Here is a 12,451-nt window from a genome sequence, read left to right as displayed (position 1 = left end):
GGGACAGAGGGAAGGAGTGGGAGGGAGGGAGGGGCGAACAGAGGGACAGAGAGGGAGAGGGAGAGGGAGAGGGAGGGAGGGAGATGGAGGGAGAGGGAGGGAGGGAGGGAGACTAACTAACTAGAGGGGAGGTTGAGGAGGGACCTTGGAGGGATGAATGTGCAGCCCATGGACCGGGAATAAACCAGGAGGGGTTCCTGGCAGAGATGCGTGACAAGCAACAGGAGATGCATACACTCCTGATTGGGGACGTTTAAAAAACTGCAATACGCCAAACTGCGATAATATGAAAGAGGCGATCGAGTAGGGACCCTACTAGCCAACAGAATAAAAGAACAAAGGGTGGAGTGAAGAGTGGCACGCGTACAGGAACCAGAGGGGATCTTTTGGTGGGCCAGGGCGACATCCCAGAACGCTTTGCACAGTTTTAAGAGGGCCTGTACTAGCAGGCTATACAGGAATACTTGGGGAGGCTCCCCATGACCGATGGGTAAAGGGCTACACTAGATGCGGAAATGACTGGGAAGGAAGTGTCGGAGGCCATAACCCACCTGAAGTCTGGGAAGGCACCAGGGGAAGATGGCTACACCTCAGCCTTTTATAAACAGTACCAGGAACTGCTAACGAGACCCCTGGCCACCCTCATTAATTCACTCCATATTACGGCAGATGTCTCACCCCTACTTTCTGGAAGCACTCATAGCGGTCATCCCCAAGTAAGGTAAGGACCCAACGTATTGTGGTTCATACCGCCCCATCTCTCTGTTGTATACTGATGCCAAGATATTTTCTAGGATATTGGCATCACGGTTGGAGGTACTCATGCCACGGTTGGTGTACACTGACCAGTCAGAGTTTATTCGGAACAGGGAGGGCTCGGACAATATGCGCATGACTCTACACATACTCCAGGCCCCAGAGGTGAGGAGAGGGGGGCAGTGCTCCTCTCACTAGATGCCGAAAAAGCCTTTGACCGAGTAAACTGGTAATTCATGAGGGGGGTACTGGTGAAGGTTGGTATGGGGGCAAGGTGGATGGGGTGGATTGAGGCCCTGTACTCGGCGCCACAGGCAAGTGTGGTGGTCAATGGACAGGTTTCGAGGGCGATGCACTAGAACTGGGGCACCAGACAGGGATGCCCCCTCTCCTCCTGTTATACGAGTTAGTGATGGAACCCTGACCGATAGAGGTAAGGAACAACTTTGAGGTGAGAGGAGTCTGCCTAGGGTGAACAGAATATAAAGTGAGCCTCTTTGCGGATGATTCGCTCCTCTTTGTTACGGAACGAAGGACATCGATCCCTGTGCTCCTCCAGCGTCTTTTAACATATGGAGAGCTCTCGGGGTACAAGGTCAACCTCAAGAAGTCGGTAGTGTTCCAGGTCGGAATAGGACGGGAAAGATGGAGACCTCCTGACAGCATGGATTTCAAGCTACAAAAAGAGGAGTTCAGATACTTGGGAGTGGAAGTCACTAGGGAAATGGTGGATCTCTTTGACAAGAACTCCATCCCACTTTGGAATAAGATGCAGCTAGACCTGCATCGGTGGGGGCAGCTCACACTCTTGGGCGGCCTGTCTTAATTGTATTAAGATGACAGTCCTCCCCAAGTTCCTATTTTTATTCCAAATGCTCCCGATAGTGGTCCCATCCCTTTTCTTGGCCAAGATCCAGAGGGCCCTGCTATGTTTCCTGTGGGCGGGTGCGATACCAGGGGTGGCATACAGAACACTGGTTCATTCCGGGGATGAGGGGGGAGTGGGTCTTCCCGATCTGGTGGCATACTATCAAGCGACACAACTGCGGATCATGATGGACCATACAGACACGACCATGGAGAAGCAATGGGTCCACATGGACAAGCAGGTCCTGACACCGTTCACGCTGAGAGAATGGTTCTGGGTCCCGCAAAGAGATATCCCCCAAAGGGTGCTGACACGCCCAATTCTGGTGGTATTTTGGTCAGTGCGGATGGGAAGGGGGTGGCGCTAGCTGGCTCTCGTCGTGGCCATCGCCACTCAGTTGTATATGGGCGCGACCCAGTGCGATAAGATTGCTGAACCAGGGCGCTATCAGGCTTGGTACAAGCCGGGACTATCAAGGGCAGGCCAGTTATGGGAGGGCAGTGATGTGCTACCCCTGGCCAGGTTAGAGGATTATCTGGGTATAGGGAAGCTTCCAGTCTTCTGCTATCTACAACTTTAAAGGGGTGATGACCAGTTCTAGGTGGGGAGAGAATGTTTTGCAGTGAACTTCGAAGGGATCTTGCTGCAAGTTAGTGGGACTAAAGGGCGCATATCGACGATATACTCAGAATTGAAGCGGGGTGATCTCGCAGAATGTCTACCAGTAAGGAATACGTGGGCCAGGGACTTAGCAATAGACATCGCCGACTAGACATTGGTGACCATCTGTAGGGGGAGGTCAGGAAATCTACGCAGGCCCTATAATACAGAATGCAGGCCTACAAGATAATCCATCGCTGGCAGTACCCACTGGCACAGTTAGCAAAAATGAGTTGCGGACTCGAGATGCTGGCGATGCAAGCAGGCGTAGGCTGACTATTTTCACATTTGGTGGGGCTGTTCCTATATGCAGAGGTATTGGAAAGAAGTGCTGTGGCTAAAAGACCTGGATGGGATACAAAGGGAGCTATCGTCAAGACTTCTGCTGTTTGGGGTGGAGCTGGTGCACGAAGATGTGGGAGAAGAGGGTCACATCGTGCGCACCTTGCTGGTGGCTGCATGCAGTTATGTGGCCCAACAATGGATAAGGGGAGGGACCCCCTCAGAGAGAGAGTGGGTGCAGAAGGCGTGAACACTCTGACATGGAGTACCTTACACGCTTGCTGGATGCAACCCGCACAGACAGAGGGCGAATGGCTCCCATTTTTCACTAGATAAGGACGCTGAGTGGCGAGGAAGTCAGTGGGGGTTTACGGAGGTGCAAGGCAGATTTAACTGTGAAGGAGGTTGTTTCATTCTATTTTGGTTATGGACTATGCATGGGAGTGAGGGGAGGAAAAGGGGGAAGACAACACTGAGAGGAACCAAATGTTTTCTTGTTGAAAGTGTAACGAAATAATGGTGATTTGATATGTTACAAAAATGACAATAAAATGTGATTTTCAACACACAAAAAATCAAATATGTACTGTTCTTATGTTATTGAGCCTCTATTAAATTATATGTACATTGACAGCACGAATACATTTCTGCGCAAATATACCCTTTTTTATTTACGGGGAAATGTCAGTCATGAGTTTTCTCAAACAGTTGTGAGCTCTTTTATTCCTGCGAAAACGCTGCAGATGTTTGATTCCCACAGCAATTTGAAAATGCCTTTGAGGAAATTTGTTGCCTTTTTTCAGGGACGATCTAAACTGATTATTTTCACCCTCACTGCAACTCTACCTACGAGTCGCCCCACATCCCTCCTGTTGTCTTCCTGCCCCAGCCACTGTCCTAATATTGATTTTCGCTCGTTTATTCCTTTGACGCACTTGCTGTTACTGTGGAAATCTCACAGTAAGAGAACATTAATTGGCCTTCTAATATTATCAAAAGTAGTCGAATTCAAATTCACCAGGATCTATCAACCTAACTTGCATTCTCTCACTTCAGTCCATTGGAATTCTCACGTATAATTTAGTATCAAAGCTAATTGAGGCTATTGGCCCTTCATTCATTCAGTTTCTATGGAGGCTAGGACTGGTTAAAGTTACTCCACCTGGGTGATTATTTTACACTCTTACCTGAGATGTTCTAAAGTGCTTTTGGGTGTATTTGGCCCATTCTGTCATAATTCGACTCACTTTGCCTCAAAAGTATTTCATTTTATTACATTAGTTTCCTTTCTCCTCATATGTCACCACCTTGCCTTCCAGGATAGCACAAAATCCACTAGCCGCCCATGGGACTCTGCAGCTTCGCTGTGCAGCCTTACAACTCCTTTCACCTGCAAGTGACTTCTCCAATATGCTGTTTATGCTTATGCTCAACCCGGTGTCTCACATTGTGTTTTTGCACCTCTGCACCTCCATTACTCCCAATGCTTCACCTGTATTGGCCTTCTGGTCCTCCCTTGGCGGGACGCCTTCACTTTCATTGGGCTGCACAGTTGTTGCTGCAACTATGTGGTCTTTCAACATCTGTCTCGACCTGGCACTCGTCCATGCCTATAGTGATATGCTATTATGCTTATTAGCCTTCTGGTGACATTTTATATTCCCTCATCCTGATATTTAAATTCTTTTCAGATGCCTCAAACTGCTTTTGGGTATGGGAGCAGAGCAGTGTACTTTATTGGGGCTCATAGTAGATTGGCATCTTGTTCTACTCCATATTGTACATCAGTATTCAGAAAGGGCAGAGCGCTTGGTAGCAGATCATACAAATCCACCATTTTACCACTCCTAATTTGGCAATTTCAGTGACATGATGAATATAAAGTATGGTGGGAATCCACTGTAGTCTTCAGTAGAGAAGAAGATATAACCCTTTTACCAACCATCTGTTAACGCTCGCTCTTCCCAGCTGACCTTATACCTACATTCCCAAGTACCAGGCAGAGAGAATAAATTGGACTCCCTAGCCAGTCATTGAGACCACAGATGGAACTGTAAACACTGCCCCGGTCGTCAGTGGCTGAAAGGGAGAGATTATGATTAACTATGATATGATATTTTATTTATATCTCGCTCATACACAAGTGTTTCAGAGCTCGAAAGCATTGTCAAACACCCTCCCCCTACTGGATGGTCTACATGCAGTATGCGCTTACCTGACACCGTAGAAACCCATGCTAGGATTGGGCGCAGTTGAGAAGACCCTGTGAAGGACAGGAACACACCACCAAGGGGCACAGCAGAGTTTGCCCACAAGAAATATTCCAGGGGCAATGTAATCCAGAAGGCACAGAATCCGTAGAAACCAAAAAGGTCCAGTCCACCAATGTTCAGAGTGTTCCGAAGAAATCCAGGAAGTAAAGCCAAGTCTAAAACACAGTTCACCAGAGTCAGACGGGAGAATCCAAGAAACAATCCAGGAAGCAGGGCCAAGTCGAAAATACAGTGCTACCAGAGTCAGCAGGGTGATCCAAATGCAATCCAAAAAACAAAGGCAGATGTCAAAAGTAGCCAGGCAATCTTAATGAGAGAAAAGGAACACAAGAAACAAGGTCCCCACCCACCATCGAGTGAGAAGCGTTCCCTTAAATACTGTAGGAATTGCAGGACTTCCTGTTTGTGTGGGGTCATGCGATGCCCGTAAGTTACGTGTCCGCTAAACGTGTATGCCGGGACGGTGATTGGGGCTGACGCAACACAGCATCTTGCAGGCGCCATGGCAATCTCCATGAAGAACGCGGACCATGAGGCGCTCTGTTCGTGTTCCATCCCTGTTGGGCAGAGATCCACCTGAGAAAAGACAGTGAGTGCCGTGCATACACACCACCATCCACTGGCAGCCTCTTTGCAAGCTATTTCAGGTCTGGATCCAGGCACAATTCCTGGCAATAAAACGGAGGATGAATTGGTGGTGCATGAAAGGCACTGTAAGATATGTTTTTTTGGCAATTAGAATAATTAGACTTTCTCATGTGTGAATTCTTAGTCAAAATTGTTTTGCTTTAGTTTATTGTTATTTTAGCACACTGGACAGTAGAACTGTTACAACGTTGATATTTCATTAGTGTCGGTTGATGAGATGTCAGGCTTTTCCAAGGAAAGTAGCATGCAAAGGTCAGGTCATACCAAGGCAGGTCATTTAGCTCAAAAGACGCCTATTGGATGGTCCAAATCATTAAACATTTGGTTGTATTTTTTCTGATTATAATTTGAGCAATGCATTTGTTTGTTTTTCTTCCTTAAGGCCTGCTCTGGAAACAAATGTTGCTAGTGTTTATGAAACCTAATCTGAAGATTTTAAGAGAAGTATATTTGTCACATTACACTGAGGGGGTGACCCATTGTGATAAGCGTCTATTGCAGCGTAATGTACTCCATCAAATGTCTCTTGGGATTATCCTCAAGACAGTGAGGTGTAGTAATTTGTTAAGCAGTCTCCTGAACTTTCTTCTCATGGTCCAGAAATTAGGGCATTGACTGAGTCAACTAATATGGTTTTTAATATGATGTTCTGCAGATGAAGGGTCAAGATGTTGCTATGGAAGGTTTTGGCCAAGTCATACCTGCAGGAGCTGTTGTATTTGGGATGGGGGTACAGTGTAAGGAGATACGGCGGCATCACAGGTATGTTAGATTCTTTACATTTTAAAAATGCTAATGCCAAATCCCATTCTCACTGCTGGTAATAGATCTAAAACAAAAATATTTTTATTTGTTTTATTGAGAGCGTTTTTGTAGTGCTAATGGCTTGTGCATCGGCCTTAAAAATATACATTTTCACTTGGGAATCGCATTACTAGCAGGTAAGTGTGACCAACGCCCAATACATTTTGTACTTTGAGAAAATTCTGTGAGTTTAATAACTTCACTGCCACAGTTGGCTCAACTCTATTTTCCATTCTAAACTTGCTTCATGGTTCCTGAGGGGAAACCTACCCATCGTAGACTTCAGACAAACATTATTCTTAAAAACACATCCTCTTGCATATAAAATGTTAGTACAAAAGTATTTTTTCCATTTACTCTCAAATGTTGTGTTTTTCATTCCTGGAAATTGAAGTACTACCAAGTACTGTCCCCTTTCCTCCATAATTACTGTATATCATCCCAGTATGGACTGGACAGGAGCATTTTAATTACATTTTAAATCAATTTGCTTAGACTTGTGTTTGGAGGCAGTCGCCAGGTTGCCACCAACACTGACTGTCTTCTGTCACCATGTTCACAGATAGTGGGGTTCATTACATTGTTTGGATTTCACCTCTTTAATCCAGCATTTTTTTAATGAGTGCAACCTGTGATTACCCTACGTCCCTGCAGATTCTGTCTAGAAAAGGGGTAAAAAGTTCAAATTGCAAGCTACTAGCCATGGATAAAAGGTCAGAGGCCCAACAATTTCTACATGCACACAGCGCATCAGTTAGTTATCACTTGCTATCGGAGGTGGCAAATGCAACTTTTGAGACAGAGCATAGATAGGATAACCCGTCACCAGTTCCACCCACAGTGAGCCATCCCCCACACTTGCATATCCCGAAAGAGGTGAGCCGGCACCTTCATTGCTTTGTTTCATATAGAAATTAGAGAAGCAAAGTCCACTCCTGTGGTGATGTAGGGTTCTCATTGGCCTTTAATGGTGGCGATACATTATCTTTCTATCCCAGAGTTAATTTTGGCCCAGACTTCAACCTCTCTATATTACTCATCATGTTTTCCACTCGCCAGACTTCCTCATAACTCCTAAAAGTACTGAGACGAGGAAGCGGCAACCAGGAGTAATGAGACTAGTTGCTTTTACCACTCTGGTACTGGGACGATGAGAAGGCCTACTGAAAGTGGTGGAGGTCAGGCATGTCCCCTTAATGAGGCAGGCAGGCAGGGCTAATTGTGAACTTGAACCTGCAGCCTGTTGGAAGACTGCAGGAATATAAAAAGCCCCATCAAATGAGAGCGAGAGAAGAAGCACCGACAGGAGCAGCAGCAGAGAGGCCAAAGGAAATGGCAGGGGGCTGTCCATGTGGAGCACATAAATGACTGAGGGAAGAGCGACCCAGAAGCTGGAGCTCTGTGTAATCGGGCAACCGTTGAAAGGGGAGCCATGCTGTAAGACTGCCCCTTTTGCAGCCGCTCAAAGTGCTTGTTCTCCTGAGGCCAGAAGCCGACCCAGGAGTGCCAGGAGTGTCTGAGGGACAGGAGGTGGTGCCCTGAGGCAACAACCGGAAAGCAGAGAGATCTGCGCTGCAGGAACTCTCATAGAAGCAACCAGTGAGTTTCTAGACCAGCAGAAGCCCGGTATGCAAGTGTTTGATGACGCGACACGTTATTGAAGGTCTCCGATCGAATCCTTGAAAACCAGCGAACAATATAACTTGTTAATCCTTAAACAAGTGAGAATACTTTGTTACGGAGTGGTTGCGTGGAAATGAAAGCATGTTGTTGAAAGTCTCAGAATGCTGGGATTTAGGCAAACTGCAAAGGCGTGTTATACCAAAGTGAAATCAACAGAATGCCTTAGATGAAAACTGTTAACACTTTTTTTGAATGCTGAACCGAAAACCAAGTTTATCAAAAAATATATTTTAATATTTTGAATACTGCACTGAAAGAAAATGACTTCTGAAGATTCTAAAGAATCAAGGCTTTACATAAAAACGTTGTGTACCAAGTTCAAAAGGGAAAGAACTCTGAAATTGCAAGGAAGCTTATATACATTGAATCAACAAATCCAACAGGTGTTAAACAAAGAAACCAATACATATGGAACTCTACAGTGAATAAACCTTTAACAAAGCCAGCAACCCCATTGTATGTTCTACTGCAAAGTGAATGGAACTTTGGAGATGAACTAAATTGAACTGCCATTTTTCAACCAAGACATTTTGTTATGCAAAGACAAGCCATCTGCAGAGGGGGCAAATGTGGCGCAGACCATTAAGAAAATTGGGAAACACCATCATATCAACACCACATTGAGAGTACATCTTGGGTAAGGGAACCCTGAGGTGTAAACTACGTATTGACTTGAGGACGTAGCATCAGGATATTTTGTGTTTTGAACAAACCCCCGAGCATTGGTTAATCCTATATTATTTTGGAACTTCTTTTACTAGGGCAAGGTAAACTTAATGCTGAACGCTATTTTTGCTAGTTGCTGACATCCCAACATGTTGTATAAGATTAGTTGTGAGGGCCAGTGTAGATTTTGGACACATACAGATTCCGAAGTTGAACATTTGGACTTTCTTTCCTTAGTTTTGGTTTGGTAGGGAAATCCCACTAAATTATAGGCTTAGATAGGTGTTTTTCCATCCCGATATTTGAACCTGTTGTCTGTGTCTTACTCCAAGATGCCTTCACACCACTCGCCCACTCTTTTTCTAACTCCAGTAGGGCTTGTTTTATTTGAACTGCAACCAAACCTGGCCTCCTAACTCCACCACTATCATCTTATACCTCAGGTTCTAACCGCATTTCATAGTGTCGAAGTCCACTTTGAGAGCTCTGCTCTGAGGTATTTTTATGAACGGAACATTTGGAAATGTTAGCTGGTTTGTTTTCCCCAGTGTGTGCTATTTATATACAATTGCTGAAGCATGAACAACTTCTGAGAGAAAGGTCCCACGTGGGGAATGTTTGTTTATATATCGGCCATAATGTCCCCAAGTGTTTGATTTGCTAAAAGGAACTATGAGTGTCATGACTGTAATATCTGAGCAGTGTAAAAGGATAATGGCAGCCGCAAAGATTAAGATGAGCAGGACTGTGGCCACAGAGACCATCTCTCACAAGAAACCACAATAATTTTGCATTGTGATGGATGCATCTTTCTAACACCATGAAGCTCATTCAGTTGACCCAGAGGCATTTGGTCAAACACAAACAATAGTCTGCACATCAATGTAATCGAGAGAAGAGCTGTTTGACGTGGCCTTTGCAGCCTTTTTACCACATATCACTGACAAATGTTTTTGTGTTCTTGGACTGTACAACATACGTGTTCTGTATAAACAAGCTAGGAGGTACAGGGTAGTAAATGTTATCAAAGGAAGCTGAACAGTTGTGGACATATCTTTGAACACACTCCTACCCTTAAGTATTCAGTTAGGGTCCATTTTCTAAATAGATATTCTCATCCTCTAGCCGTGGGTCGCACTCCTGGGGCATTAAAAGTACTTTTGGATTGTGTCCTCCCACGGATTCCTCATCTTGGATATATTCGTATTTAGTCTTGGAATATATTTACGACAGCAGGTGGCGTGGTGCGGCATTGGTGTCAATGTCCTTCGGTTGCAGTTCCTGGGTCCACGCGTGAGGTTGATAATGGTATAAATAACACGCACCACGCCCCATTACCTCAGTTCCGTTTTTGTGCATCATAGCACCCTCTCCGAATGGTTTGATTTGCCTCAGCCAAATTGTTTTCTTCGAAGAACAGTGTACTTTCAAGAATTGTTCTGTGATTCTGTCACAATGTCTATGCCTTAAACAGGCTTTAAGAGATGTGCAGCCTGTGATTCGCAGATGTCGATCACTGATCCACACACAGTTTGTGTCTGGTGCCTTGGCGAGGCCCATGACATTGTGTGGCTCCTGCCAGTAGATCACTAATAACACCTTGAAGGAGAGAAGTTCAAAGCTCACCCTAGGTCGATCGTTATCAAAATCTCCATCCTCCTCACCTTCCAAAGGAAGCCGAATGGGAAAGTTTTACAGTAAAAATGTTGGAGGTATTTTCGAAGACTGCTCCTACTGGCCCCTTGACAGAGCCAAAAAAGGCCACAGAACTCACCGCGCCCACCAAGACCGACAGGAAATCAGGCTTTGACCTGCACCCTCTGAGATGGCTACACGAGTGGCATTGACGTTGTCGACTGCTGAGACCTCATTGATGCAAAAGACTGCCTAGATATCCTCTACAAAGGAACCGTTGATGTTGAAGGGGCCTTCGACATTAACCTCAGAGTCGATGTCGAGATACGAACCCGTCAAAGACTGCATTTTTTTAATCTTTCTGTCCATCTTCGAGGAGTACAACGAAGACAATATAGATTCCGTCCGGTATGAGTGCTTTTGGGCTCCGAATGTCCCAGAAGAACTTATTTCAGAGGAATCTTGGATGGAGGACATAGTCTCCTGCCTAAAAGTTGCCAGAGAATTGACACTTCCCCTGAAATAGAGTTTGACACTCCTGATATCCACTCTCACCTGAATGCAGTTTACAGGACTGTCATGAATAAAGTTGTTGAATATTTAGGCTGGAGTCGTTCTGCTAAGGACATCACCCAAGATGACCTCAAATATATTTTAGCTAGAGATCCTTTTACGGAACCTGTACTGCCTTTTCATTCAGCACTAAGAGATCCACTTTTGGAACACTGGCTGAAACCAGGTACCACTTCTGTAGTGAATAAAGTGTTGATTTTAAAAATATAAACAGTCTTCAGTGGACCCAGGCTTTTTGTCCAGACACCCTACACCAGAAAGCTTAGTGGTGCAAGCTGCTACTTCCACCTCCAATATTTGTCTCACCCTAGCATTCCTCCAGACAGGGATGATGAGCACTATTATGCCCTGTGATCGGTCCGTTATGGGGAAAGCCCATGAGACACCTGGACAGCCTAGTCCCCTACTTACCGTTGGGGAGAGACCAGTGGCACCAAGCCATGGGATGGACCGTCAGTTGAGAGTCACAGACGGTGTTGATGTGGAGTCGGGCACCAATGCTGTGGGGTCCAGGAAAGACACTGTGCTGCATGAATGCAGTGCAGTCGGTGGGCTCATTGGGGATCGGCTGCGAGCCCAAGGCATTGCTGACAAGTAAGACAGACACAAGTGAACACAGTTCAAGGGTGTTTATTGAACAATTAATGCTGTATGCAGGTTGGAAAAACGCCTAATCTAAACCTAAATCTAAGATGGGAGCCAGCGTCGACCATCAAATGAAAAATGAGGCAGTCCTAGTGGCGTTGTGTCAAATAAAAAGGCCTAAACCAAGAAACAAATTGCCAAACCTTACAACTACTACAAAAAAGGGTGTGGGATAGTTTTCAAGAAAAGAAAGAAGTGTTCCCAAACAATATATCGGGATTCGGTAGCTTGGGTCTCCCTTCCCCACATTTTGAGCACGGGGAAAGGTGGGATTTTGGAGGACTGCACACACGGGAGCTTCCTTAGCACAAGTCGATTAGTTCTGTTCCAGTTTAACAGGAGCCTCGATGACCAAGTCTTGTTTCTCTGGAAAGTCTCTTGTCTTTAACGTCCCGACGTTTTCAAATAACCAAAAACTGAAAGATTGTTTCCACGGTTCCATTCGGGAGATGGTTTCACCCCTGGGTCCCCCTCTTCCAGGCATTGACCTTCCAACAGTCATTTCTTGGGTGATGGATTCACCCGAGGATCTCCCTCATTCGGGCTCGGATCTCTTTCGACTTTTATAATGAACTTTGGGTGATAGCTTCACCCCTGGATCTCCCTCTCTCGGGCTCGGACTCTTCTCAAATGTTAATGTCTTTTTAAACCGTTCATAGTGGACTTGCCAAGCCCCTCCTTCGTCAGCATCCCTCAGTCGGGTTCACTCTTGCTGACTTCACATTCATTTTACTTTCAAGTGTTGTGGGATTCATGTCCCTTACTTTCTCTCAATGCGGAATTCACTTCCATTGCTTGCTTTCCCTCAATGCAGGATTCACTTCCCTTGCTTTCACACAGTTTGTAGATCAGTCTTTTGATTGTACAGGTATTTTAGTAGACCTACTGTATGACCACTTTGACGGCTCTCCTACGGCCTTCTGGTACTTGTAGTTTTGCTCAGATGGGGATTGACAAG

At 45.5% G+C, this 12,451-nt stretch overlaps 1 protein-coding gene across 2 annotated transcripts in view; it reads left to right on the top strand.

Annotated features, from left to right (window-relative positions):
* The window catches only part of PRMT9 (protein arginine methyltransferase 9), a 1,177,496-nt gene that overhangs the window by 516,799 nt on the left and 648,246 nt on the right, over positions 1–12,451 (top strand). For both annotated transcript variants that reach the window (XM_069631249.1, XM_069631248.1), the window contains exon 6: positions 6,143–6,249. In XM_069631249.1, the coding sequence (XP_069487350.1) occupies positions 6,143–6,249 (107 nt within the window). The remainder of the gene's footprint in view (positions 1–6,142; positions 6,250–12,451) is intronic.

Source organism: Ambystoma mexicanum, chromosome 6q, assembly GCF_040938575.1.
Source record: "Ambystoma mexicanum isolate Mex_15411 chromosome 6q, UKY_AmexF1_1, whole genome shotgun sequence".
In the NCBI taxonomy this organism is placed as follows: domain Eukaryota; kingdom Metazoa; phylum Chordata; class Amphibia; order Caudata; family Ambystomatidae; genus Ambystoma; species Ambystoma mexicanum.
The sequence above is the reverse complement of the archived record's forward strand: the minus strand, read 5'-3'. Positions and strand labels throughout refer to the sequence as shown.